Source organism: Rhinopithecus bieti, unplaced genomic scaffold (genome assembly GCF_001698545.2).
Source record: "Rhinopithecus bieti isolate Rb0 unplaced genomic scaffold, ASM169854v2 scaffold_71134, whole genome shotgun sequence".
NCBI lineage: Eukaryota > Metazoa > Chordata > Mammalia > Primates > Cercopithecidae > Rhinopithecus > Rhinopithecus bieti.
In genome coordinates, this window is record NW_016826348.1 from 121,098 (window position 1) to 148,874 (window position 27,777).

Here is a 27,777-nt window from a genome sequence, read left to right on the forward strand (position 1 = left end):
GGATGCGCCCGGTCGGGGGGTGCCCGTGGCCGCTGCCCCGCGCCGCGCGGTCCCCACACAGACGGGCGGGTGGCCCCTCTCCCGGCCCGTCCTTCCCCGGCCTCGCGGGCGCCCGGCGGTGGCGGCTCCTGCCCGGGTGGGTCGGGAATGCTCCGAGACCCTCCCTCGGGCCACGACCTCCCCACTTAGGCACGGCCGGCAGGGATACACTTCCCAGACGCTGCCCCAGCCGGAGCCCGCTTTGATGACAAGACTGAGACCCGAGGGAGGCCGCCCGGCCCCAGACCCCTGCGGTGGAGCCCGGCTGGCTTAGGGCGCAGAGCAGGGCTGGCTCCGGGCGGCGGGGCCTGTTGGAAGCAAACACTGCACAGGGTAGCAGCCTCTGTGGGCGCAGGACCGGGCTGTGGGTCTGCAGCGCTTGCGCCAGAGCCGGTAGAGAGCAGGACCCCTCCGTGGCCAAAGAGGACCAGGGTCCATGGGAGAGTGAGCCAGGCCCGGCCCCTGCCTCGGATCCCAACCTGGGAACCCAGATGCCTCGCACATGAGGAAGTGACAATGGGAGCCGACCCCTGTTGGGAGAGAGAGGCTGGAGCCTCTCCATGGATTGGAGTTGTTCCCTCTCCTGGTTTATGTCTCAGGTCCCCTCCCTCCAAGCCAGGAACTCCTTTCTGAGCCCCAGAGCTGAAGCTGGAAATGACCGCGTGGGCGCCGTGAACAGAAGTAGAGCCCTTAAAATGAGGAGCAGGATACCCTGTGTGGTCGACTGAAGCCCCCTCGGGCCCGGTCCAGAGTGATGCTCCAGAGATTGAATGAATGAATGAATGACCAACAGGACTGTAGTGGACTCTGGGTGAGGCTACAGCTGTGGGGACTTAGGCAGGGGCTTTGGGCCCTGAGAGGAGGGGGTTCTGGGGTTCAGTGAATGCCTTCAAACATGGGCAGGTGCCCTTGTAGAAGGGAGTTTGTGGGCTGTGGAGCTGGGGGCAGGCTGTGGGGAGGAGTCAGACTCCAGGTTTATGGGGGGACCCCACAGAAGTGGCTGACTGGGCCTGGGTAGAGGGGTGAGAACCCTCTTCCCCACTATCTGATGAGTTGAATCCATATGCGGAGGCAGGGTTTTTTTTTTCTTGAAACTGGGCCTTGCTCTGTCCTCCAGACTGAAGTGCAATGGCATAATCATGGCTCAGTGCAGCCTCCACCTCCCAGGCTCAGGTGATCCTCCCACCTCAGCATCCCTAGTAGCAGCTGGGATTACAGGTGTGCGCCACCATGCCCGGCTAATTTATTGATTTTTTTTTTTTTTTTTTTTTTTTTAGACACATGGTCTCACTATGTTGTCCAGGCTAGTCTTGAACTCCTGGGCTCAAGTGATCCTCCTGCCTCAGCCTCCCAAAGTGCTGAAATTACAGGTGTGAGCCACCGTACCCATCCTTCCTTTCTTTTCTTTTTCTTTTTCTTTTATTTTCTTTGACTCCTGATTTTTATTATTGAGTTTCTTCTCCATCTGAAGCTGTCTTCTGTGGCTGGGAGCCTGGCCTCACAGGACCAGGTCTTCTAAAGCTGCCTCCCCACTGCTCAGTATTTGGGATCCCTAGGTGCTGGGTCCTCTTCCTTCAGCAGCCACACAGGCCCTGAGTGCCCCTGGGCTTGAAAGAATGGGTACTTTTGGGCTTTTCACAGAGGGGAGCAGGGAGAGATGAGGCCTGCTGGGCCCTCCCAGGGAGCCTTCCAATTTCCAAGGCCCTTACAAAGCCCCTGCGTATCCCTTGTATCTTTAATCATAAGTCAGGCAGGACCCAAACGACCAGCCCATTTGCAGGTGAGAGAGCTGAGGTCCTCACAGGTCTGGTAGCAAGGAGCTGGGCTGTTCTGATGTGGTCTAGGTGTAGCCCGTTTGCATCCACATCAGCCTGAGCCCCACCCCCGAATGCAGAGTCAAGTGGGCCTGGTGAGTGCCCCACCGCAGGCAGCACACATTCCCTGCCTTTGCCCCGCCCACCTCTTCCTCTTCCCGTTCCTACACTGTACCTAGAGTTGCCCTGGGGCTTTGCTCCTAACCCCCACCTCTTGGAGCCCCCTTCTTGATGGGCACAAAGGAATGTTGCTGATGGAGAGGGGTTTATGTCTCCTCCTTCCTATCCCTGGCTGAATCCAGCAAGGGGCGGCCTGTGTCTGGGCAGGAGGCAGAGAGGTGAGTTAGGTGTGGGCCCTGCTGTGGCCAGTAGGGGAGACCGAGTGGATGCACTTTGACCCCAAACACTCACACTGCAGGCAGGCCAGGCTGTGCTTTTGTGCATTGAAGGGTAAGGAGGGACCGTTACTTTTTACAGATACCCTGTACAAAAATTTAGGGTATCTTTGGGGGAGTTTGTGGACAGATCATTTTCTTATTTAGTCATGCTTTCTGCGTTTTCAAAATTGCCAGCAATGAGGAAGAAAAGCAAAACTTTATTCCCTTTGTGTTTGCTCTGGTAAATTTTCAAGAGCAGTTCTGCTGCTTCTGAATCTTAGAATTGGATTTGCAGATGAGGTCTGGAGGCTGATGCCAATTTCTGAATTTGACAGGATAACACATGGTGAGGTTCCAGGATTTTGAGGTATTTCAGTACACATTAGCCTCACAGCCTAACAGAATGGCCTGGGACTCAGGTGGACGATGCCCTGTTGGTCGGTGGCAGAGCTTCTTGCTGGCATGTCACCTCTTCTGCTGTGTGTCTGCTGGGATCTGTGGCTCATGGTGGTTGGGAAGCTACCTGGGTCCTGCCTCCTCTTCCCAGATGTGCAGACTGTGTGTGGGCCCCTTGAGTGCTTTCTGCTCTCTGCATAAGAACCTGCACCATTCCCACCTCCCAGGCCTTGCCCTTTGCTGTGTCTTCTTCCTGTAACCCTTCCAGTATGGTCCTATTGTGTGTCTTAGCAAGTACTCAGGCTCTGGCCTGGTGCAGTGGCTCACGCCTGTAATCCTAGGTCTTTAGGAGGCTGAGGCAGGCAGATCGCTTGAAGTCAGGAATTTGAGACCAGCCTGGCCAACATGATGAAACCCCGTCTCTACTAAAAATACAAAAATTAGCTGGGCATGGTGGTGGGTGCCTGTAATCCCAGCTACTCGGGAGGCTGAGGCAGGAGAATCACTTGAGCCTGGAAGGCGGAGGTTGCAGTGAACTGCGATTGCGCTACTGCACTCCAGCTTGCTCTGGGTGACAGAGCAAGACTCTGTCTCAAACAACAACAACAACAAACCAAAGTACTCAGGCCCCTCTTAGACAGTTGACCTCATGGGTTCCCCCTGAGCCCTGGTCTGTGGGTTAGGGATGTGGCCTGCGGGCAATTACGACTTCAGGCTCTGCCTTTTAGACCTGGACATTTGGGCCTGGACTATAAGGGGAGAACATGGCAGGCACTGCTGGCCCCAGCTCTCTGAGGCCCTCGTTATCACCCAGTTTGCCAGGAGGTGGGGGGACTCCTTTGCAGGTGAGCACATTCTTTCTCTGGAAATAGCTACGTGGGGCCCTGCTGGGCGGGGGTGGTGGGCATCTGGCTAGGGCCATTGCCAGGCGTGGGGAGCAGGCAGCCTGAGGCCCAGCCCATGTGTGCACAGGAGAGTGCTCCTTCAGTTAATGACCACGTGCTGAGTGAGGCGCCTTGAGCAGCTGTTTGCAGGGGGATCCCCTGTTCAGTTAACAACAAAGGTCTTTCTTTGGAAACTCTTGGGCCTGGAAGACAAGAGCAGCACAAGCTCTAAAGAGAGTCCCCCGAGCTTGAGTCCCACCTTAATGTTTGGTAGCTGTGTGATTTTGGGCAAGTGTTTCAACTGAGCCTTCAGTTTCTCACTTATAAAATGTGGACAGTAAGAGTGCTTATCTCAAGGCCAGGCGTGGTGGCTCAAGCCTGTAATCCCAGCACTTTGGGAGGCCGAGATGGGCGGATCACGAGGTCAGGAGATCGAGACCATCCTGGCTAACACGGTGAAACCCCGTCTCTACTAAAAAATACAAAAAAAAAAAAAAAAAAACTAGCAGGGCAAGGTGGCGGGTGCCTGTACTCCCAGCTACTTGGGAGGCTGAGTCAGGAGAATGGCGTAAACCCGGGAGACAGAGCTTGCAGTGAGCTCAGATCCGGCCACTGCACCCCAGCCTGGGCGACAGAGCGAGACTCCGTCTCAAAAAAAAAAAAACAAAAAAAAGAATGCTTATCTCAAAGGCCAGGGATTTAACCTCCAGGTTAAAGGACATTGAAGAGAGGTGACAGCAAAATGAATTGGCCGGGCGCGGTGGCTCACGCCTGTAATCCCAGCACATTGGGAGGCCGAGGCGGGTGGATCACCTGAGCTCAGGAGTTCGTGACCCGCCCGGCCAACATGGTGAAACCCCATCTCTACTAAAAATACAAAAAATTAGCCGGGCATGGTAGCTTGTACCTGTAGTCCCAGCTACTTGGGAGGCTGAGGCAGGAGAATCGCTTGAACCCAGGAGGCAGAGGCTGCAGTGAGCCGAGATCACTACACTGCACTCCAGCCTGGGGGGCAAAGCAAGACTCCATCTCAAAAAAAACAAAAAAACAAAAAAACATAAAACCTAAAATATAGTATGTGGCCAGGTGCAGTGGCTCACACCTTTAATACTAGCACTTTGGGAGGTTGAGGCAGGTGGATCACTTGAGGTCAGGAGTTTGAGACCAGCCTGGACAATGTGGTGAAACTCTGTCTCTATTTTAAAAAATAAACAATTTTAAAACAAGTAAAATTAAATTTTAAAAATGCAGTATGTGAGCATACGGTGGGGAAAAAGGTATAAAGCACATTATTGAGATGGTTGATAAAATTGGGTATGGGCTGTAAAGTATTATATCAACATTAAATGATCAGATAACTGTTTATCTGAGCCCTTGTTCTTAGGAAATTTGCAAGGCTAAAGGAGCACTCTCAAATATTAAAGAGAAACAAATGTATAGATATCTAATAGAAGGAAGCAAAATGGTACAAATAGGCAAATCTGGATTAAAAAGCATAGAATTCTTTGTACTTATCACTTTTCTGAAAGATTTTTGAAAGTATTTAAAATACAGCTTTAAAAAATGCCTGTCTTGCTGGTGAGGTGACTTACACCTGTAATCCCAGCACTTTTTGGGAGGCCAAGGTGGGAGGAACGCTTTAGGCCAGGAGTCTGAGACTAGCTTGAGCAACACAGCAAGATTCTGTTTCTTCCCCAAAAAAGAAACAAAAAATTGCCAGGCCTGGTGGCACATGCCTGTGGTCCCAGCTACTCCAGAGGTTGAGGCAGGAGGATCACTTGAGCCGAGGAATTCGAGGCTGCAATGAGCTATGATAACTCTACTGCACTGTAGTTTGGGTGATAGAGCGAGACCCTGATTTAAAAAAAGAAAAAGAAAAAGAAAAAAATGCCTGTCTTATGAGATTGTGGTATGATGAAATGACATTACTTCATGGTACTTAGAACAGCCTCTGGCACTCAGTGAGCATTAGCTGTTATTGTTGCTGTTGCTTTTTGTTATCTTTAGTATGGGCAACGTGTGTACCATCCTCTGTCGCCAGGCCTTGTTTCTCCACTTTACAGATGACACAGTTGAAGCCCAGAGAGGTGAAATGGCTTGCTCAGGACCACACTGCAGAGTCCAGCGCCGTGAGAGGAGGACTGCAGAAGTGCTTAAAGTTTATTTTGAATTAATCATCAACATTTGAAAACCACAAGATTTTTACATAAAGCCCAGATTTCTAGTTTCTTTTGCCAACTTAGAAGGCCTGTACCCCTGGCCATGTTGCTGCGTGGCAGCTACTAGTGGAAGCTCAGCAGGGTGGCGCCTTACCCAGTGCTTGGGCCTCCAGTGTCCCCCAGTCCCCGCCTAGCCGGCCAGCCTTTCCCGTCATTGCCCCCTCCTGGCCTCTGGGGACTCCGAGTTCACTGTCCTGGGAAGTGATTGCAGGGTGCTGGGCCAAAAGCTTGGGTTCTCCCCTTCCCCGACCTGCTCCCCCACGCAGAGGGTATAGCATTGCACTGCCTTGACTCAGCCAATCTGGTGTTTGTGGGCAATGGCCGGGGGCTTCAGGCGAGGAGGAAGAGGAGCTGAAGCTTTGGGGCTCCAGCCTGCTCTCCTGTCACAGTCCCAGGCCTCTGTCCATCCCTCCTGCAGCCTCAACCATGTGTCTGGCCCTGAAGAAGGGGTGCAGGGTGGCTCGCTGACCACGCCTTGAGGAGGGTGCAGGAGGAGCCCCCGAGCTGCTGTTTTTGTCCTCGTTGGGTGTATGTAGGCAGGCAGTCCTTTCTCTGCACTGAGCCTCGGTTCTTCCTCTGTGAGATGGGGCTAGACCACCTTCCTGGAGGGTGGGTGGAAGCGGGAGGAACGGGACTTGTCAGTGTTGAGCGCGGCTGAGCTCTGCACACATGGCTGACAGGATGGTTTCATTCCAGTGCGTGGCTTCTAATGCCACTGGTCCCCTGCCAGACTGGCTTCGGGGCTAGCAGGAATGGGTTGAATAAAGGCTGGCAATAGGCATGCCCCAGGGTGTGGGGTGGAGGCAGCCACTGGGCAGGCATTGTTTATGTGCCTGGGTAGGCATTGTTTATGTGCCTTCATAGCTGTGCCTTAAGGTCCTCATCTCACAGAGGAGGGGACAGGCTCAGTGAAGATGGCAGGAGCTCACCTTGGTGAGTTTGGTGTTCAACAGATGGGGAAACTGAGGCTCAGAGAGGTGATGTGACCCTCAGGGGTCCCCTGATCAAGCAATAGCAATGCTAGGACTAGAAGCCAGAGTTTCTGCCTCCTGGGCTCTGGGCTGCATTCCCAGGAGGAAGAAAAAGCTCATTTCTTATTTTTAAATAGTTTTCATTTTTTAAAGTACAGAAACAATTCACATTTAGGTAATGAAAAATCAGAAAATATAAGTAATAAGGTGGGGAAAAAACTTTTAATAGAATCTGAACTCAAAGTAACCCATTAGCATATTGGTGTATATTCTTCCAGACTTTTTTTCCCCAACATATTACAAGAAAAAAAGTTGAGCATTACAACTTTCCTTATTGTCCTGTAAGGGGAGTTCTGTCTGCCCCAGGCTTTGGGTGTGGAGTTGGGGGTCAGGGAGGTTGAAGTGTTACAGACATCACCAGCCCTGCCTTTGACACAGGAGGTGCCCTGGGTGATTTTCTGCCCCCGGTGCAGATATTTTGGTTGTTTCCAGCATTTTTGCAGCTAGAGAGCTGCACTAAACAGCCTGTAGCTAAGTCCTTGCATGTAGTGGGACTGTTTCTTTAGGGTAAATTAAAACGAGTCGTTATCTTTTTCTTTCCTTTTCTTTTTTCTTTTTTCCTTCCCAAGATGGAGTCTTGCTCTGTCGTCCAGGCTGGAGTGCTGTGGCACAATCTCAGCTCACTGCAGCCTCCGCTTCCTGGGTTCAAGTGATTCTTCTGTCTCAGCCTCCTGAGTAGCTGGGATTTACAGATATGTGCCACCATGCCAGACTAATTTTTGTGTTTTTAGTAGACACATAGTTTCACCACGTTGCCCAGGCTGGTCTCAAACTCCTGGCCTCAAGTGATCCACCCCTGCCTTGGCCTCCCAAAATACTAGAATTATAGGTGTGAGCCACCGCGCCCAGCCAAAAATGGGTCCATTTCTTACCTTTGTGGTGCCCTCAGGCTGGACCCAGGTTTGTGGTGGGACCGCATCTGGGAGTGTGGAGGTCTCAGGCACTGAGCGCTTTCCACTGCCCACTCTTCTGTGGTCAAAGGATGAGACAGGGAGGGGCTCCTGGGGGAGGGCTTTGCTGGGAGTGTGTTCTGACGCCACCGTCCAGGTTGGCACTGGAAGGCTTTAAGCTCCTGTGGTGAGGTGGGTTGAGGTAGGGGTGGAGGCGGTGGCGTCTGCTGCTACATGCTGGTGGGGCCTAGGGGGTCAGAGCCTGGAGCCTCCTTTGCTTCCAGCGGGAGGGGACCTCAGGAAGAGCTTGCATGTGTCTCTGTCTTTGTCCTTGTCTGTCTCTAACTGCCTTTCTCTGTGTGTGTGTCTGTCTGTCTGTCTGTCTCTCTCTCTCTCTCTCTCTCTCTCTGTCTCTCTCCAGTCAGGAGCAGGGTTGAGGCTGGGTCTGTGTTTCTGACCCTGAGACCTCAGGAGAGTTACCTTCCCTCTCAAGACCACACGATCCTCATCTGTAGGAAGGGGCTAAAAATGACCCCTTTGCCGTGTGAGAGACGGAGGAGATGGCAGATCCCACAGTGCTTTCAGTGACAAGGTTTTGACATTTCATTATGAACAAGCCAACAGACACAGCAGCAGACAGGGCAGCGCACCAGCACACCACCCCACGCACCCCTGCCTCTGCTTCCGCAGGCTCCAGCCCGTGGCCTCTGGGAGCTGCCTCTCCTCCCACACACAGCCCCCTCCAGCCACCCTGTCACTTCATCTGTGAGAATGGTAGTCTATGTTACTAAAAGATAAGATGCTTAAAAAACAGACAATGACCAAAGAACTGTTAAAACTAATAAACTAACACAGTGAAATTGTAAAGTCAACACACAAAAATCAGTCATATTTCTGTATGTTAGCTAACTATCTGAAAAAGAAATCAAGAAGATAATCCCATTCACAATAGCCACACGAAGAAATACTTAGGAATAAATTCAACCAAGAAGGTGAGAGAGCTGTATGCTGAAATCTATAAAACAATGAACCAAGAAATGGAACAAGATACAAATAGATGGGATGTTATCCATGTTCATGGATTGGAAGAATTAATATCGTGCACATGTCCATACTACCTGAAGCTATGAAGAATGTTGAATGCAGCCTCTGTCAACATTCCAGTGACTTCTCACAGAAAAAGAAAAAACAGGGAACACACCTTTGGTTTACAGCGAAAGCGATGTCTCCCTGTCCCCTGCCCCCGCCCCCTGCCAAAACAAAAGAAAAAACAATTCTAAAATTCAGGTGAAACCATAAAAGACCCCAAATAGCTAAAGTGATCTTGAGCAAGAAAATCAAAGCTGAAGGCATCACACTACCTAATTTCAAAATATATTACAGAGCGACAGTAATTAACATAGCACTGTGCTGGCATAAAAATAGACATATTGGGCTAGGCATGGTGGCTTATGCCTGTAATCCTAGCATTTTGGGAGGCTGAGGTGGGAGGATTGCTTGAGGCCAGAAGTTTGCAGCTAGAGCCTGGGGCAACATAAGCAAGGACTTGTTCTACCAAAAAAAAAAAAAAAAAAAAATTAAAAATTAAAAATTTGCCCAGTTAGGTGGGCCAGGGCCTGTTAGTCCCAAGGTACTTTGGGAGGCTAGGTGGGAGATTGCATTGAGCCTGGGAGGCTGAGGCTGCAGTGAGCTATGATTGGGCCAGTGTAACACCAGCTAGGTGACAGAGTGAGGCCAATTAAAAAAAAAAAAAAAACTATAATAATATATATATATATAATTATTTTTTTTTACACGATGGGCCATCCAAAGTGCTGGGATACAGGCATGAGCTACTATGCCTGGGCCCATAAGCCTGTTTCTGTAAAAAAAAAAAAAAAAAAAAAAAAAAAGAGACGTATCAACCAATGGAACAGGATAGAGAGCTCAGAAATGAACCCATGAATACAGTTACAGCTCAATAATTTGTTTGTTTGTTGTTCAGATAGTGTCTCACTCTGTCACCAGCCTGGAGTACAGTGGTGCGATTTTGCCTCACTGCAAACTCCGCTTCCCATGCTCAAGCCACGCCCCTACTTCAGCCTCCTGAGTCACTGGGACCACAGGTACATGCCACCTTTGGTTAATTTTTATATTTTTTGTAGAGATGGGGTTTCAACATGCTGCTCAGGCTGGTCTTGAACTGGTGAACTCAAGGGCTCTGCCTACCTCGGCCTCCCAAAGTGCTGGGATTACAGGCATGAGCCACCATGCCTGTCCACTCCACTGATTATTTTGACAAACGTGCCAAGGACACACCATGGGAAAAGGATAGCCTCTTCAATAAACGGTGTTGGGAAGACTGGGTATTCACATGCAGGAGGATGAAATTAGATCTTTACATGCAAAAACCAACTCAGAATGGACTGAAGACTTAAACATAAGACCTGAAACTATAGAACTACTAGAAGAAAATGTAGTGAAAAAGCTATGTGATACTGTTCTGGGAAATTGTTATTTTGACCCCAAAATCTCATGCAACAGAAGCAACAATAGACAAGTAGGATGATGTCAAACTTAAAAGCTTCTGCATGGCAAAGAAAACAGTTAACAAAAGAGACAACCTGTAGACTGGGAGAAAATATTTGCAAGCCAAACATCTGATGAGAAGTTAATATCCAAAATAGATAAGGAACTTAGTAACAGCAACAACAACAACAAACCCAATTAAAAATGGGCAAAGGATCTGAATAGACATTTTTCAAAAGAGCCCATACAAATTACCAACAGGTATACGAAAAAATGTTCAACATTACTAATCATTAGGGAAATGCATATTAAAACCACGGTGAAGTATCACCTCACACCTGTTAGAATGGCTATTATTAAAAAGATAAGAGAAGCCAGGTGTGGTGGCTCATGCCTGTAATTCCAGCACTTTGGGAGGCTAAGGCAGGAGGATTGCTTGAGCCTGGGAGTTTGAGACCAGCCTGAGCAACATAGGGAGAACCCATCTGTACAAAAAATAAAAAAAAACAAGCCAGGTGTGGCAGTGTGCACCTGTTAGTTCTAGCTAGTCAGGAGGCTGAGGTGGGAGGATCACTTGAGCCCAGAATTCAGAGGCTTCAGTGAGCTATGATCACACCACTGCACTCCAGCTGGGCAAGACCCTCTCTCAAAAAAAAAAAAAAAAAAAAAAAAAAAAAAAAAGAGAGAGAGAGAGAGACAGGTGTTGGAGGAAATGTGGAGAAAAGGAAACCCTTGAGCACTGTTGGTGGGAATACAAATTAGCACAGCCATTATGGAAAATAGTAGGGCCCCCCTTCCTTCCACTCGTGGGTACATATCCAAAGGATTTGAAAGTAGCATGTCAAAGAGATATCTGCACTCCCATAATTATTGCAGCATTATTCATAATAGCCAAGATCTAGATACAAGTGTCCCTTAATGGATGAAGACATACATACACAATGAGATATTATTTAGCCTTAAAAAAGAAGGAACATGGGCGAACCTAATGGACATTACGCTAAGTAAATAAGCCAGGCACAGAAGGACAAATACTGCACAATCTCACTTATGTGTGGAGTCTAAGAAATCTAGGCTGTGTGCGGTGGCTCACGCTTGTCATCTCAGTGCTTTGGGAGGCTGAGGTGAGAAAATTGCTTGAGGCCAGTTGTTCAAAACAAGCATGGGCAACATAGCACCCCGCCTCTACAAAACAAACCAAATCCAAAAGACCACCACCAACAAAAAAATCCAATTGAACTCAGAAGCAGCAAGTGGAAGGGTGGTTACCAGAGGCTGTGTGTAGGTAGCGGGGGCAGGGATGGGGTGGGGAGAGGGATGTAGATAGGGAGAGGCAGTCAGAGGATACAAAGTTTTAGTTAGGAGGAATAAGTTTTTTGAGACCTATTGCACAGCATGGTGACTATAGTTAATGTATATTTCTTTTTTTTTTTTTTTTTTTTGAGACGGAGTCTTGCTCTGCCGCCCAGGCTGAAGTGCAGTGGCCGGCTCTCAGCTCACTGCAAGCTCCGCCTCCCGGGTTCACGCCATTCTCCTGTCTCAGCCTCCCGAGTAGCTGGGACTACAGGCGCCCGCCTCGTCGCCCGGCTAGTTTTTTTTTGTATTTTTTAGTAGAGACGGGGTTTCACCGTATTAGCCAGGATGGTCTCGATCTCCTGACCTCATGATCCGCCCGTCTCGGCCTCCCAAAGTGCTGGGATTACAGGCTTGAGCCACCGCGCCCGGCAATGTATATTTCAAAATAACTAAGAGGGTCATTTCAAATGTCCTCACCACAAACAGTGCTAAATACTTGAGGTGATATGTTAATTAACTTCATTTCATCATTCTACATTGTATATATGTAATGTCACTTTGTATCCCATAAATATATACAATTATAACTGATCAATTGACAATAAAATTTAAAAAACAATCATATTTTACCACACATATTGCTAAACATTAGCAATAATTCTTTAAGATCATAACTATCAATTTGGTGTTCAAACTTCCAATTGTTTTGTAAATGTCAAATATATATATGTATTTATATTTTATATATTAGATTTATCTTTTTTTTTGAGACAGGGTGTCTGTTGCCCAGGTTAGAGTGCAGTGATGAGTCTCGGTCCACTGCAACCTCCACCTCCCAGGCTCAGGTGATCCTCCCACCTCAGCCTCCCAAATAGCTGGGACCACAGGCATGCACCACCATACCAGGCTAAATTTTTTGTATTTTTTGTAGAGACAGGATTTCACCACATTGCCCAGACTGGTCTCAAACTTCTGGACTCAAGTGATACGCTTGCCTCGGCCTCCCAATGTGCTGGGATTAGGGACGTGAGCCACCATGCCAGGCCTATATATTATTAGCTTTTTAAAATCAGGATCCAGAGCCAGGCATAGTGGCATGTACTTTGTAATGTAACCTCCAAGCTACTTGAGAGGCTGAGGTGGGAGGATTACTTGAGGTCAGGAGTTGGAGGCTGTGGTGAGCTATGGCTGAGCCACTGCACTCCAGCCTGGGTGACAGAAAGAGACCCTGTCTCTTTAAAAAATAATAATCATCAGGATCCGAATGAGGTCCGCATGACGAAACTGTGATACGTTTCTACAGTCTTTCATCCATAGGACTGGTACTCATTCATTCTCTCTGTCTTCCATGCAGTGTTTTTGTTGAAGCTGGGTCCCTTTACCTGTAGGAGAGCTTCCTATAATGTGTAGCATGCTCCTTGTCCCCTGAATCCCGTAAACTCATAGTTGTATCCAGAGGCTTGATCTAATTCAGTTTTGATTTTTTTTCACACAACAGCACATTGGAGATGCTATTGGAAATTTCTGGGAGGCACATGTGGTCTGGTGAATTTCCTTTTGTAATACTGGCAGTCATTGATATTCAATGACTTTAAGGTAGTTTTTTTTTTTTTTTGAGACATGGTCCCTCTCTGTCGCCCAGGCTAGAGTGCAGTGGCTCAATCATAGCTCACTGCAGCCTTGAGCTCCAGGCTCAAGCAATCCTCCCACCTCAGCTTCCCAAGTAGCTGGGACCACAGGCGCCCACCACCTGCTCAGGCTGATTTTTTTTGTAGAGATGAGGTTTCACTCTGTTGTATTGGTTGGTCTTGAACTGCTGGCCTCAAGCGATCCTCCTGATCTTCCTGTCTTGGTCTCCCAAAGTGCTGGAATTATAAGCATGAGCCACCACGCCCAGCCCTTAAGGTAGTATTTTTAATTATGGTAAAAACCTTCCATTTTCACCCTGTTACAAGTGGTGCCTAGTTTGGTGTTGGGTGGAAAACTACCCATCTCAGGGCATTGCTTTTCCTTATTCTTGTTTTTTCTTGATTGTAGCTGGTTTTCCTCCTCTGTTAATTATGTGGGTAGTATATTTTCTTTAGAGAAAAACTGAAAAGCAGATCTGAACAAAAAGATAAATATTAAAGTAAAACTGTGCCAAATTCTATCACCTACTGATAACTCCTAAGATTTGGGACATTTTCTTCCCGATTTTCTTGTATGCAAAAAAATACAGGCATCCCTGTGAAATCGTTAAAAAAGAAAGGGGTCACACTTTACATGAGGTTCTGGGAGCTGCTATTTTCAATTCGTGGTATGTCTGAAGCCCCCTTTGAGGATCTGGTGGAAGGGACGTGGCCTTCCTCCCTGCCTGTCCATGGGTCACACTGGGCCGGGTGCAGGGAAGGACAGGCGGCCTCTGGTTCGGCCCAGCTGCCAAGTTTTTCAAAGGAAATAAGGGCTTTTGGTTGGCAGGGCAGTCGCTTTCACATCTGTTCTTTTAGGATTCTCTGCTGTTACTCAACACACATGACCCCAGCTGCCCCTTTCCTTCTCCAAAGCCCCCTCTCCCAGACCTGGCAGAGATCGGGGCTCTGGGGGTCATGGGAGCCAGCTCCCTGCCCTTGAATGGGCTGTGTTGCTTACATGAGGTCGGGCTGTTCATCTTTCCTTGTTCTGGCATTGGAACAGGGCCAAGCAGCAGCGATTTAGGAGGGGCAGTAGCTGCGGGGTGCTGGGTTTAATGGGAAAGATGCTGTTTACTTAGAATATGTGTTCATTTGGAGTGGCTTTGGGGCTTACCCCAGGCCACCCCTTAGGACCAGCACTGATTAGGGCTCAGAAGGCCCTAATGGACCTGGGCATTTTCTTATGTTCCTAGCATGAGAAAGGAACAGATCCCTGCACATCCCTGAGCCCACAGCTGGGAAGAGATGTGGGCAGAGGCCTGGAGGAGGTGGGTGGATGCACTGGAATGTTCCCCTCCTCCCAGGGGGAGTGGCTCTATCAAGCTGTGCTACCTCTGAGTCTCTCTCCCTGGGGAGTTCACCTCAGTCCCAAGTGTGGAAGAGCTGGGGTGCATGAAACCGCATGGAGTCAGCCCTGCTCTGTCCTCCCACGTGGGGTGAGGGGGCGCTTACACTGCTGGCTGCACCGAGTGGGTGCCATGTTTCTGCACTGTGTTCTTGTTGGGAGTATCTGGTACAGGTCAATCTGGCAGAAATATCGTGAGGGCCTGTGGTGCTGGGGAGAGGTGGTCCTTGCCCTCAGCCAGATGGGTAGATGGGTCTGATGGAGGAGAAGACAGGACCCTCAGTCACTCCTGAGCAGGGAGGGTGCTGCATGAATAAGTTCAGGTTCTTTGAGCTGCAAGTGCCAGAAACCCACTCTAACCAAAGGGAAGGGAGAAAGAGAGGACTTGAGACTTTGTGTGGATTCAGACATGGCTGGATCCAGGGACTCAAATGGTATCATGAAGACTGCTTCTCTCTCCATTTCTCTGTCTTGGCTTCCTTTTCAGGCCAGTTCTCCCACAGGGAGGTTGTATTTGTAATCTATTGCTGTGTAACGAATTACTCCAATTACCTCACAATTTCTGTAGGTCAGGAGTTCAGGCTGAGCTGGGTGCTTCTGGCTGGGGTTCTCTGATGAGGTTGCAATCAAGCTGCCTGTCAAGCTGCAGTCATCTGAATGCTTGGCTGGGGCTGGAGGGTCTGCCTCTGAGGCGGCTTCGTCACATGAAGGGTGGGTTGGTGCTGGCTGCTGGTGGGAGGCTTCAGTTCCTCGTACAGAGATCCCTCCTTGGCGCTGCTTGAGTGTCCTCACACCATGGTGTCTGGCTTCCCCTAGAGGGAGTGATCCAAAGGAAAGCTGAGTGGAAGCTGTGATATCTTTCACAATCTCAGAAGCCGCACATTGTGGTTTCCACAATATTTTTTTGGTCACACAGGTGGTATGGGAGGGGACCATTCACAGACGAGTTCCAGGGGACAAGCATCACTGGAGTCTGACTGCCACTGTAGCAAAGATGGCCCCAGTGGCTCGTAGCCCACACCTACTGCCAGCTGAATGAGAACACTTTCCCACAGTCCTAACAAAAGTCCCGAAAGTGAATTTCACAGGACTACCTGAGTCTTACACCCATTCCTCAATATACACTGGTCGTGAATCCACCCCTGCAGGGCTGGTTCCCCTTAGGAACAAGGAGCTGTTACCAAAAGTGGACCTGACATCCTCTCTGGAGAGGCCTGAGGGAAAGTCTGTGGCATTGTGGCCTAGAGGAGGTGATGGTGGGGCACTGGGGAAGGCTTCCTGGTAGAGGTGGCACCTGTACCTGGCAGGATGGGTAGCATTTTGAGCATTCAAGGGGCACTAAGGCCTGAGCAAATGCATGGAAGTCAGGCAGCTGGGTAGCAAGTGGAGGGAGATAAGGATGGAAAAGTGAGTTGGGCCAGGTGGGGGTCCCCGAGAGGCAGGAGGAGGAAGCAGGACTTGCTTCTGGAGGCACAGGCAAGCCATGGAAGGTGTTTGAAGGCAGGCACGTCGCAGAGCCTAGGGATCTAGGGTTTAGAGCGGGGAGAGTGCCTGGCTGTCCTCCTCCCTGCCAGCTTGCACCGAGCACCCACCATGTGCCTTGTTGGCATTCCTCACAGCCCCTCACGGGCTCCCAGCAGACTGGGCCACATCTCCTGACTTTACAGGGGGGCTCCCTGAGCCACCAGGGTCCCCTAGTTCCGCCATAGTCTCTCCTTGGAGCCCCTGACTCCACAGCTCTCAGAGAGGAATAGTAACAGGACCTTCCTGAAGGCTCCTCTTCATCCCACCAGGACGAGGCGGGGGGTTGGGGATGAGTGGCCAGCCCAATTGCTCAGACCCTCCCAGGGCTCCTCTGGGTGCCGTGAACCCCTGACCTTAGGGGAAGGAAGAGGTGACTGTGGCATGGATGGTGGTTTTTCTCCTCATACCCCCGGCCCCTACAGAGACGTGCCCAGAGTTCCAAGCCCACTGGGTGCTGAGGGTTTCCTCCCCCCGGTAAGGGCTCAACATCTGGGTTTGTTTGCTCAGCAATCAGCATTATTTGTCCCTTGGCTGACTGACAGCTTGACTGTCTGCCTCGTTTTGGCTGCAGTTTGAGTCCCTCCTACTGACTGTTTCATGGCCTCATCTTGGGCCCCCATCATTCCCCAGGGGAGGAGGTCCTTCTCCCCTAAACTCTGGGCCACATATGCCTGGACCCTGCTGGGTACTTCTCCTCAGATCTGTTTTTTTTTTTTTTTTTTTGAGACAGGGTCTCACTTTGCCACCCAGGCTGGAGTGCAGTGGTGTGATCTCAGCTTACTGCAAACTTTGCTTCCTAGGCTCAAGTGATCCTCCCACCTCAGCCTCCCGAGTAGCTGGGATTCAGGCACCTGCCACCAAGCCTGGCTAATTTTGTTTTGTTTTGTTTTTTTTTTTTTTTGAGAGGGAGTCTCGCTCTGTCACCCAGGCTGGAGTGCAGTGGCGTCATCTTGGCTCACTGCAAGTTCCGCCTCCCGGGTTCATGCCATTCTCCTGCCTCAGCCTCCTGAGTAGCTGGGACTACAGGCGCCCGCCACTGTGCCCAGCTAATTTTTTGTATTTTAGTAGAGACGGGGTTTCACGGTGGTCTCGATCTCCTGACCTTGTGGTCCGCCCGCCTCGGCCTCCCAAAGTGCTGGGATTACAGGCGTGAGCCACCGCGACCGGCCTAATATTTGTATTTTTAGTAGAGATGGGGTTTCACCATGTTGGCCAGGCTGGTCTCGAACTCCTGGCCTCAAATGATCCCCCATCCTTAGCCTCCCAAAGAACTGAGATTACAGGCGTGAGCCACCATGCCCTGCTGGCTTCTCCCCAGAGCTTTATGCCATGCCTTTGGTGGGCACCTCTTACCTCCTCCCAGCCTAGGAACTTGCATGAAAGGAAACTATGTCCAAGTCAGTTTTGTGTCCGCAGGACCAGGGAAGAGGATGGGGGTTGCTGAGTGGGACAGGAAAGGATTGGGGCCGTGCTGTGTGCCCTGGCACCTCTGTCGAGCAGAAACCAGCCTTCCCTGTCTGATGCTTTGAAAGCCCAAGCTTGCCCTTCTTTGGGGGAGTTTTAGGAAAGAGGGAGTTTGTTCAGCAGACTTGGGAGCACTGTGTGCCAGGGCTGGGACATCTTGAGTGAGGGCATCCACCATGCTCATTACCTTGTAATGGGGTTAGGGGCAGCCTGTCCCCAATGGAAGCTTGTCCTTGTTCCCAGGGAGGGTTGGGAGCATGGGTTGTGAAGTGAGGTAGACCTGAGCTTGAATCCTGGCTCTGCCTTTTCATAGCTATGTGTGCTTGGGCCAGCAATGTGGTGTCTCTGAGCCTTGGTGCCTTCTACAGAGCAATGATAGCAGAGCCTTCCTCAGCGCTGCCAGCGAGTGCCATGAGGCTGTGTGTGTCAAGTCCTAGGTGATGTGCAGATCCTAGGGAGCATTGACCTGTGTGTGCTCAGATCCTGCCTGCTGGGACCTCCTAGACAGCATGAGGGGTGGGGTGTCCAATGGTGGCTGGTGGCTGGGGCTGCAGGGAGCAGCTAGTGTGAGGCAGTTCTCAGGCTCCAGCAGGGAAGAGACTCACCGCCACATCTTCCAAGGAGAAAGCTGGGAGGGCGGCCTGGGAGGGCAGGAGGTGTTGCTCAGTGGGACAGGAACCTTGGTTATCAAATGGCAGGGTTTACTGTGCCCCTTTCATTATCAAACTGTAGGGTTCGTTATCACACAGCCCCTGCTGTATGGCCAGTTTATCTTCACACTCCCTGCTCTGTGGCTGATGCTAGAAAGCCCAGGGCCCCATCAGCTCCCAGCAGGCAGTGGGGAACCCCCCTCCTGTGTCCAGGCATCTGCATGTGCCCTCTCCAAGCCACTCCTTTTCTCAAGCCAAGATCATCTTGCAGAAATGTTGGTCAGGGTGGGTCGCTCCCCACCTGCCATTTCCCTGGACTTGCCTGCCTCCTATGCCCTTTTTCCTTGGCCCCCTGATATCTCCCCCAGTGGCTCCATCTCCACACCGCGCTTTCCTCAGGGTTTGATCATGTGTCTCATCAGCTTCTCGCCCACGGGCCAGGTCAGATCTGTTCTGTTTCCTGAATCTATTGAGCATCCAGCACCATGCCCTCCCACATACACAAATGGGTATCACTCAATACCCATTTAAAAATGGATGGTAATTTACATACAGGCAAGTGCACAAACCTTCGATGTACAGGGTAATGGGTGTACTTAGGCACTTGCTTGTGTAACCAGCACCCAGGGGGAGATTTAGAACTCCTCAGCCCCCAGAAGATCCCTGTGTACCCCTTTCCAATCAGCGGCCTCCCTAGAGGCAACCACTGTCTTGCTGTCTGTCGCTGTAGATTAGTTTCATCATTTCTGAAGTTTCATATAAATGGAAACGTGCTGAATGTGTCTTTTGTGGGTGGGTCTTTCACTGTCCTTGCCATCTCAGATATTCATTCATGTTGTGTGTTAGGAGTGATCCGTTCCTTTTCACGGCTGAGTAATTTTCTGTTGTGTGAATATATGAAAATTTGTTTATCCATTTACTCATTGCAGGATGTTTGGGTTTGCAGTTTGACTGTTAGGATGAAAGCTTCTCTGAACACTTGGATAGAAGTCATTTGTGGACATGTGTACTCATTTCTTTTGGGTAAATACCTGAGATTGAATTGCTGAGTCATTGGGGAAGCATATGGTTTGCTTTTGTCCACACTGCCAGGCAGTTTTCATCATTGTGGCTCCATTTTACATTCCCACCAGCAGTACATGAGAGTGAAGAGTTGCTCCTCCTCCTTGTCAACACTTGGTATTTTCATTTTAATTTTAGCCATTCTAGTGATACGGTGGAATCTCTATATGGTTTTAATTTGCTGGTGACTAATGGTGTTGAGTGCCTTTTTCGTGTGCTTATTGGTCATTTTGGCATCCTCTTTGTCAAAGTACCTGTGTAAGTCTCCTGTTCATCTTTTAATCGGGCCATTTGTCTTTTTCATATTGGTTTGTGGGAAGTTTTTCTTTTTATTTTCTGAGACAGAGTCTCACTCTGTTGCCCAGGCTGGAGTGCAGTGGCGTGATCTCAGCTCACTGCAACCTCCACCTCTCAGGTTCAAGCAATTCTCCTGCCTTAACCTCCCAAGTAGCTGAGATTATTACAAGCATATGCCACCACGCCAGGCTAATTTTTGTGCTTTTAGTAGAAACGGGATTTTGCCATGTTGGCCAGGCTGGTTTTGAACTCCTGACATCAGGTGATCCGCCCACCTCAGCCTCCCAAAGTGCTGGGATTACAGGTGTGAGCCACTATGCCTGGCCTGGGAGATCTTTATATACGCTACGGAGGAGTCTTTTGTCAGTCATATAGGGCGTGATTTTCCCAGTCAGCAGCTTGTCTTTCCCCTCTCTTGATGATGATATCTATTCCTTCTCTGCTCTGGGACACCCAAGCTGGGGAGACATTTGCTGATAGGAGGGCGACACTGATGGGGAGGCTCCCCTGAGGTCTCCCACTCTCTCCTGTGGCCTCTGGAGCAGCCTGGAGCCCTGTGTGAGTCCTATGCCTGTCTCCACCAGATGGCAGACCTTAGGTCACCTGCTAGTCCCCTGCATGGGGCCTGGCACAAAGACAGCACTTAACATGTTCAGTTCCACCTGATCAGTATGCGTGGGATGTCTACACTGTGACTGGCTGGGGCTGGATGCTGGGGACACAGCTGTTGACATTACAGCTGTCCTCCCATCTCTGCCCTCCCCAAGGATATAACCTAGGAAAGACAGACCAGCAACCAATGGTCACAGCACAGAGGTGCTGTGATGGAGGAAGGTACAGGGGCTGGAAGGAGGTGTGTCTGACCCTGGATGTAGGAGGTGGAGGAGGTACACCCTTGCTTTGAAGAGCTCGTAATCCCAGGATGCCAGTCACATGCTCAGAAGGGCTCCCTGAGGACCAGGTGCTGCTGTGGCCAGCGGACTGGACGCCTCCCCCTCTGATTTGGGAGTCTCCACTCCCTCCTCCCAGCCTCTCCTGATTTGCTCCCTCACCACTGAGCGCACCATGATCCCAGTGGGGAAACTGAGGCCTGGCACAACAGAAGGGGTGCTGGGGTTTGGTTCCTGGCCTCATGGTGCCAAGGGATGCTGGGGTTCTCCAGGGACTCTGATTTTGGAATAGGAGCCCCAAGGATGGGCCCGCCCCTGCCCTGCTCTCAGCGTGGGAGCGCAGGTGAGATGGAGAGGCAGTGGGCTGGACTGGAAGATCTTTGACCTCTCAGGCCATCTCCTGGGTCCCTCTCAGAGGTGGACGGGGCCACCTTACTACATAGACAGGGAAATTGAATCCCAGGAAGGTGCGGGGGCCTGTCTGTGAGCATCAGAGCCCTCAGGAGGCTTAGGTCAGGCGGCTAATTGCTAATTGTTCATTAAGGATGCGTTTGCTGCCCACTTCGAACAATTGTCTTGGGGCTTCTAATGGAGGTTTTTGGTGCTTGTTTTATTATTATGTTTTTTTTTTTTTCAAAATTGTTCCAGCTTCAAGCTTCAAATTTCCATGAAGTCATTGGAGCCCGACAGCTCCCAGTCCTGGCAGCTCCCCGGCTGCAGAGAGCAACACTGTGGCTGGGGGAGGGGGCCCTGCATACCCTGAGAAGCTGGGCTGCGGGCTGTGCCTTAGCCTTGCTGTCGCCGCCGCCAGAGCAGGAAGTGGTGGGTCCCAGATGTGACTCACTCTCATTAGGTAGCGTGGAAGGAGCCTTCGGATGGGTGAGCCTGGACGCGTCTGAGGAAGGGCAGGCGAGGGCCGGGCTACCTCCCTGCAGACCCTGGCCGGCTGCTGGGGCCCAGGAGGAGAGCCAGGTAAAAGCGGGGTGTGGGAATGGAGTGTCACCAGTCCTAGTGGCTTGAGCCCCCGGAGACGGGGCTGAATGGTGGGTGGGAAGCAGCTCACCCGGCAGCCTGGCCTGGGAGTGCACTGGGCAGAGTCTGGGCTGGGGAAGGAGGAGGCTCTGGGAGCCTACTGGGCAGACGGCCGGGAGAGGCGACCCCGCAACAGGGGACCAGAGGCGCCTTGTCACTGGCTTTTCCCAGCCTGACAAGAAAGTGTGGTTATGACCTCGATGTTGTGCATCTGGTCCGTTCCATCTGGAATTCTACGAACCACAGACTCTCAAATGTCTACACTCCTTCTCGAGGGTGTAATTTTTACATTTACAAGCACACATGACTTTTCTCAATGAAAGGAAACATTGGCAAGGGAAGGGCAATTCAACTAATTTTATGAAATTATAAAACAACAAACAAAACCTCTGAAAGGGGTGCATGCCTGTGGGTCAGCGAACCAAGATGCCTCCGAAAAGCAGACTGGTTTCCCTTCCCCTGCAGCGCCTCTCCTCCATCCCCTAGGGACCTCATGGGCCATCTGGAGTGGGTCTTTCTGGAGCTTTCTATGCATTCATCTAAACATGCTTGCACAGAGGGTGAGGCAGTTGCCTCTTCTTTGTGTCATCACATCAGGGTCAAGGGCAGGGACGTCTGGGGCTGGGGGCTTCCTTCCTGGCCAGCCATTGCTGAAGGGGGAGAAGGGAGGGCTGGGAGGGGGAAGCTGAGGGCCTGGAGGTAGGGGCCAGGCCGGGCCGCCTGTGACAGGGGCCCTGGTTCCAAGACCTGGACAGGCAGCCAGTGTGGGCTGGATGTGTCTGGAAGAGCTGTGTGACTGTGGGCCTTCACTAGCGTCACCAACGTGCAGGTGGAGGCTGTGAGGGGTGGACTCAACACCAGTGTTTCTCGGAGTGAGGACCGGGCTGCCCAGGGAAACGCAGGGGGTTCTAGCCTGTAGGTGGAAGGACACATTTAATATCTAAGTATTTGTCTTAGAGAAAAAAAATCTGTAAAAAGGACATTGACATTATGACGTCTTGACTGTATTATTGTCTTGGACGAGGCCAAAGAAGACACAAAAGTGACAAGCCAGCCAATTTTAGAGGAAGTGCCAAGTGCTGGCTCTGCAGGAAGTGCAGGAGGCTGAGGGGGGCTGCAGCTCAGGAAGGCATTTGTGCACAGCCTTCACTTCCCACCCAGTTGTCTGTCTTCCCACCTCCAGAGGCCCTGGGTTCCCAAGGTTTACCTGCAGCTCCTGGTGCAGGGTACGGGGGAGGGGAGGCTCTCAGATTGTTCCGAATTCTGTGGCCTTCAGAAGGGAAGATGTGAACTTTGTGGAGGTAGCTCTCCGGTGGTATTTTCTTTCTTTCTTATTTTTATTTTATTTTTTTTTTGAGATGGAGTCTCTGTCTATTGCCCAGGCTGGAGTACAGTGGTGCCCTCTCAGGTCACTGTCACCTTTGCCTCCTGGGCTTAAGCCATCCTCCTGCCTCAGCCTCCTGAGTAGCTGGGACTACAGTACCGCGCCACCACACCTGGCTAATTTTTGTATTTTTAGTAAAGACGGGGTTTCACCATGTTGGCCAGGCTGGTCTCGAACTCCTGACTTCAAATGATCCACCCACCTCGATCTCCCAAAGTGCTGGGATTATAGGTGTGAGCCACCACCCCCAGTCCACCACCCCAGTCTCTCTTTTTTTTTTTAAAGACAGGGTCTCACTCTGTCACCCAGGCTGGAGTGCAGTGGAGTGGTCATAGCTCACTGAAACCTTGAATTCATGAGCTCAGGCAATCTTACTGCCTCAGCCTTCCAAAGTGCTGGGATTACAAGCATGAGCCCCATGCCCAGCCTTCTAGTGCTGTTTTCATGAAAGAAGCAGCTGTTTACTAGCAGCTGTTTTCCTAGCGATGAGGGTGAAGCTGGTATTGCAGAATCTCTTTGCCAGGACTAGGTCTGCTTGAGGGACGTTTGCTTGAGGGCATGGAGGTTGGTGCAGGGAGAGCTCAGGCAGTAGAAGGTGGTCTGGAGTGCGGCCTCGGGACAGGCCACAGGAGAGTCTCAAAAAGAGAAGACATCTCAGCACTTTGGGAGGCCAACATGGGCAGATCACTTGAGCCCAGGGGTTCGAGACCAGCCTGGACAACATGGCGAAACCCCATCTCTACAAAAAATACAAAAATTAGCCAGATGTGGTGGCATGTGCCTGTAGTCCCAGCTACTTGGGAGGCTAAGGCAGGAGGATCCTTTGAGGCCAGACGTTGGAGGCTGTAGTGAGCCATGACTGTGCCACTGCCTGGGTGACAGAATGAGACCCTGTCTCAAAATAAATAAATAAATTTTTAAAAAGAGACAAAAATCTGACTCGATGGTTGCACTGGAGACATGCACCCCACTCTACAGTTTATAGCTACTGATTTGACCCATTCCCTACCTCCTCCACCGCTCCATGTGGTAGGTGACATTCACCTCCAGTTTACAGAGGATAGACAATCCAGAGGGGCTGTCTGTCCTGAATCACCCAGCAGATCGGTCCCCAGGCATCCAGTTGTGCCCACCACAGTGTGGTCTGCTGCCACGTTTGAGCCTGGAGTCAGGGCCTGGACACTGTGTTTTTGGCGAGATCAGATGGGGCAAAGCTGAGAACAGGGGCTCTGGTTGGTGCTGAGGGATTCATGGGGGTAGTCCTTACTGGGAGGATGAGGAATTGGGCTCCTGTGAGGGCCTCCCCTACCCCGCCCTGTGCCTGGCCTTCGCTGGGCCCACTGCAGGAGGGAAGGGGTAGGAAGAGGCCTTCTGCATGACTGGGCCAGGGTGGGCTGTCTCACGTGCTTTCCTGGACATGTGGTTGGGTCGTGCCTTTGCTGGGAGGTAGGCGGTTTGTTCACTCCCTCTCATTGCAAGGGTCACAGAGGTGGCCGGGTGGCCTGTCCCTCAGCACCGCTCCTTGCCTCCTTCCTGCTGTCCTGGAGGAAGAGGGTGTGGACTTGTTCATACCGAGGTGACGCAGCATCCCCTCTCCCACCTCTCCCACTGCCCAGGGAGAGGGCAGTGCTTAACCCCACTGGAGAAAGTTCCAGGTCTTTGAGGGAGCATGCAGAGTGGGTCATGGTGGATGCCTGTGTCAAAGCAGCCCATTCTAGCCTTTCATGGGGTTGGGGGGAGGCATTTACTACTTTTTAAAAGACTCATGTGGCCAGGCACCGTGGTTCACACCTGCAGTCCCACACTTTGGAAGGCTGAAGTGGGCAGATCGCTTGAGCTCAAGAGTTTGAGACTAACCTAGGCTACATGGCACAACCCCAACTCTACAAAAAAATACAAATATTATCTAGCATGGTGGTGCATGCCTGTAGTCCCAGCTACTCAGGAGGCTGAGGCAGGAGGATTGCTTGAGCACAGGAGGTGGAGGCTGCAGTGAGCTGAGATTGTGCCACTGTACTCCACTCTGGGTGATAGAGCAAGACCCTGTCTCAGATAGAAAGATAGATAGATAGATAGATAGATAGATAGATAGATAGATAGATAGATAGATAGATAGACAGACAGACAGACAGACAGACACATGTAGCCAAGAGCTGGAAGTTAGTTGGAATTAGAGAATGAGACCACATCCAAACACCAGCCAGAGAAGCAGGGGTCTTCCAGAAGTTATCCGGTCCAGCCCCCTGCCTGCAGGCAGAACTGGACTGTGCTCTGGTCCGGTGGCCCAAGTTCCAGCTCTGCTCTGTCTCCTCCCAACAGCGTATGAGATGAACAATGGATGGAGCCTGTTTCTTGCATCTGTGAAATGGGTTGGTAAAGGTACCCCCTGCATCAGATGGTTGTAAAGATTAAATGAGCTGATGCACACTCTGCGCCTGGCACAGCGGTGGCACTACCTAAGTGGAAGTGCTCATCACTGTCGGTGTCACGAGGCTCTCCTCTGCCTTGTCCTGCCTTGGGTGGGAGACTGGACCTCCTGGGGGAGCTGGGGAGGTGCAGGCGGGCAGGGCTGAGCTGAACAGCCTCCCTGTCACCTGCATCCCTTGGGCTAATCATTTTCTCTTTTCCTCGGTTTCCTTATCTGTAAAATGGGGCTGACGGCAGGGCTCAGGTAGGTTAATGGGAGGGCTAGCTGGGTGAAAACCCTTCCCAGGCACCGGAGACTAGTATGCCCAGGCTGAGAGGTTGCCACGCAGTGGCTGGAGTCCCTCCAGCTGTGTGTGCTGGGGATCCCGCCAGCCCCCTCATCTGTCCAGTGGCCCCCTCCCCACCAAGGACAGTGGCACAGTGTTGCCCAGCTTGCCATAGGCATCTAGCCTGACCTGCTGCTGCCCATGGATTTCTCAACTGGCCACATCATGGCTAGGGCATTGCCCAACCCTGAGTGCAGACCTGCTTGGCCGAAGCATCCTCCATTCCCCGCTGTCCCCTGGAAGCCTGGAAGCCTTTCTAGAAGGGACCAATATTGGGGTGGAGAAGGGTTGGGTGGTTAGTCTGGGACCAGAGCTCCATTCCTCTTTGGTGGCCATTTCCTTGGAACATCTAGGACTGTGCTTTCCTGCTGCCACCTGCTCTCTCATTTTTTATTTTGACAGGATCTGGCTCTGTTGCCCAGACTGGGGTGCAGTGGCCTGATTGTAGCTCACAGCAGCCTCGACCTCCTGGGCTCAAGAGATCCTCCCACCTTGACCTCCCAAAGTGCTGGGGTTACAGGCATGAGCCACCACACCCGGCCTGTCCTCTTCGATGGGCCAATTTCACAGGCATTTTCTGAGCACAGCACAGACCAGTGCTGCTGAGATGAACCCGAGCAGACTCTGCGTTAGGATGGGGTGGGGACGGCTGACCTTGGGCCTGGGAGAAGGTCCTCCCTGTTCTCGAGCACAGCCATCTGGTCAGTTTCTCCTGGCTTGTGGGGGCCTCCCAGACCGGGCCTGACTTCCCTCCCAACTCCCGCCGCTTGTCCCCATCATCCGCTCTGGGCCAGCCCCCCTGACATTTTCACCCCCAGCTTGGCTCTCTCCTGCCCCTTTCCTGCCCTTGGCCCCCACAGTTACTGCTGCCTGGGGTTTTCCCCCCAACCGCTGCTTGGCTGTGTCCCCTAGGTGAGGGCCTCCTTCAGGGGTCCTCCAGCATGGGGAGAAGAGGGGACCCAACTGGCTCTGCTCCTAAGCCGTTCACTCAGCCACCTCCCCCACTCCCTTGGCCTTGCTTTGAGCCCCTCTCTTGCTGTGGCTAGAGCCCGAGGGATGCCGGGATACCCTCTTCTTGCCATTCCTCCGTTTATGTCCCTGTCTCCTCCACCACCGCTGACCGCTGGAAGGGTGACCCCACGACTGGGCCTGAGGGAAAGGGAAGCCAAAGGAGGTCTTTGGTGCAGGCACCCCACTTTCCAGTTGTGTTTCCTGGCCCCAGGCTCTGCCCATTCTTGCCTCCTCCCAGGGCATCGGGACCTACTGGAGGTGACGGGGCAGAAGGAGCGGCCATGACCTTCAGACACAGGCCTGTCCCCTGGGGAGGAGCTCGTGTTCCCGGAAGGCAGAAGGTACCTGCAGTGGGTGGTGCCACCACCTGGCCTTCTAGGGCCCGGATCCCTGGAGGCCACTGGACCCAGGGCACCCTGATCAGGGTGCTTTGTCTTCCAGGCCCCAGGCCTGGGTGACACCCTCCAGGGTGCCCTTCCTGCCCCTGTAACTGGCCAGCTTTCCTCATGCTGGCCTCTGAAACAACTCAGTCACACTGCCTTGGGCGCAGCTCACTGAGGTCATTGCTTCCTGGAGTCACCGACTGGCTGGGCAGGGAGAAGCCTAGGACGCTGGAGTGCAGCTGCTCTGCACAGATGGGGAAACTGAGGCCCAGGGAGCTCTGCAGCCTCGGGGCTGGTGTGTCTTCCTGGTGGGAGTTATGTTGGAGGGGCAGGCCCTGCCCCACTCACAAGCACGCCCCTTCGCCTCACTCATGTGAGGGTGTGGACTGGGGGCCAGTCTTGTGGGCTTGTCATGGTCCTGCTGCTGTTCTTCAGGGTCTGGGTCTCCCTACTCCTGTGCATCTCCTCGCTGGAGCAGGGGTCCAGGGTGCTGGTATAGGCTGGGATGAGACCTCCTTCTGTGTGTGTGCATCTGGTTCCTGGGCCCCCCAAGCCTGTCTCCAGTACCCCATCTGGCTGGGAGGAGGAACCCTTTTAAGTTGTGTGAAGGAGCTATTTTAAGGGGGCCTGGGCTAATGGGAAGTGGCCTCTTTTGATATACCCAGACTCTCTGGAGACACTGCTCCGTCCCCTGGGGGCAGGGACCCGCACTTCTGTATCCCTTTGTCAAGCTCAGCTCTCTTGAGCACAGGTACAATAGCAGAGCTGCCCTTTGGGGGCGGGCAGGAAGTGAGGCTGAGACCCTGGTACTGAAGTGTGTCCCCAGTGCCTGTTTTTTTTTTTTTTTTTTTTTTTTTT

The 27,777-nt window shown here is 51.7% G+C and overlaps 1 protein-coding gene across 10 annotated transcripts in view; it reads left to right on the forward strand.

Annotated features, from left to right (window-relative positions):
* The first annotated feature begins 784 nt into the window (after positions 1-784).
* The window catches only part of ADCY7 (adenylate cyclase 7), a 73,309-nt gene continuing 46,316 nt past the window's right edge, over positions 785-27,777 (forward strand). For 4 of the 10 annotated variants that reach the window (XM_017863407.1, XM_017863408.1, XM_017863401.1 and 1 more), the window contains exon 1: positions 21,163-21,328. Coding sequence is in view for 1 of the 10 variants with exons in the window: in XM_017863414.1 (XP_017718903.1) it covers positions 26,818-26,877 (60 nt within the window). In the remaining 9 variants the exon portion in view is untranslated. Of the gene's footprint in view, positions 851-21,079; positions 21,329-26,774; positions 26,878-27,777 lie in introns of those variants that run through there. The other 6 variants (XM_017863413.1, XM_017863416.1, XM_017863414.1 and 3 more) reach the window with 5 other exon arrangements.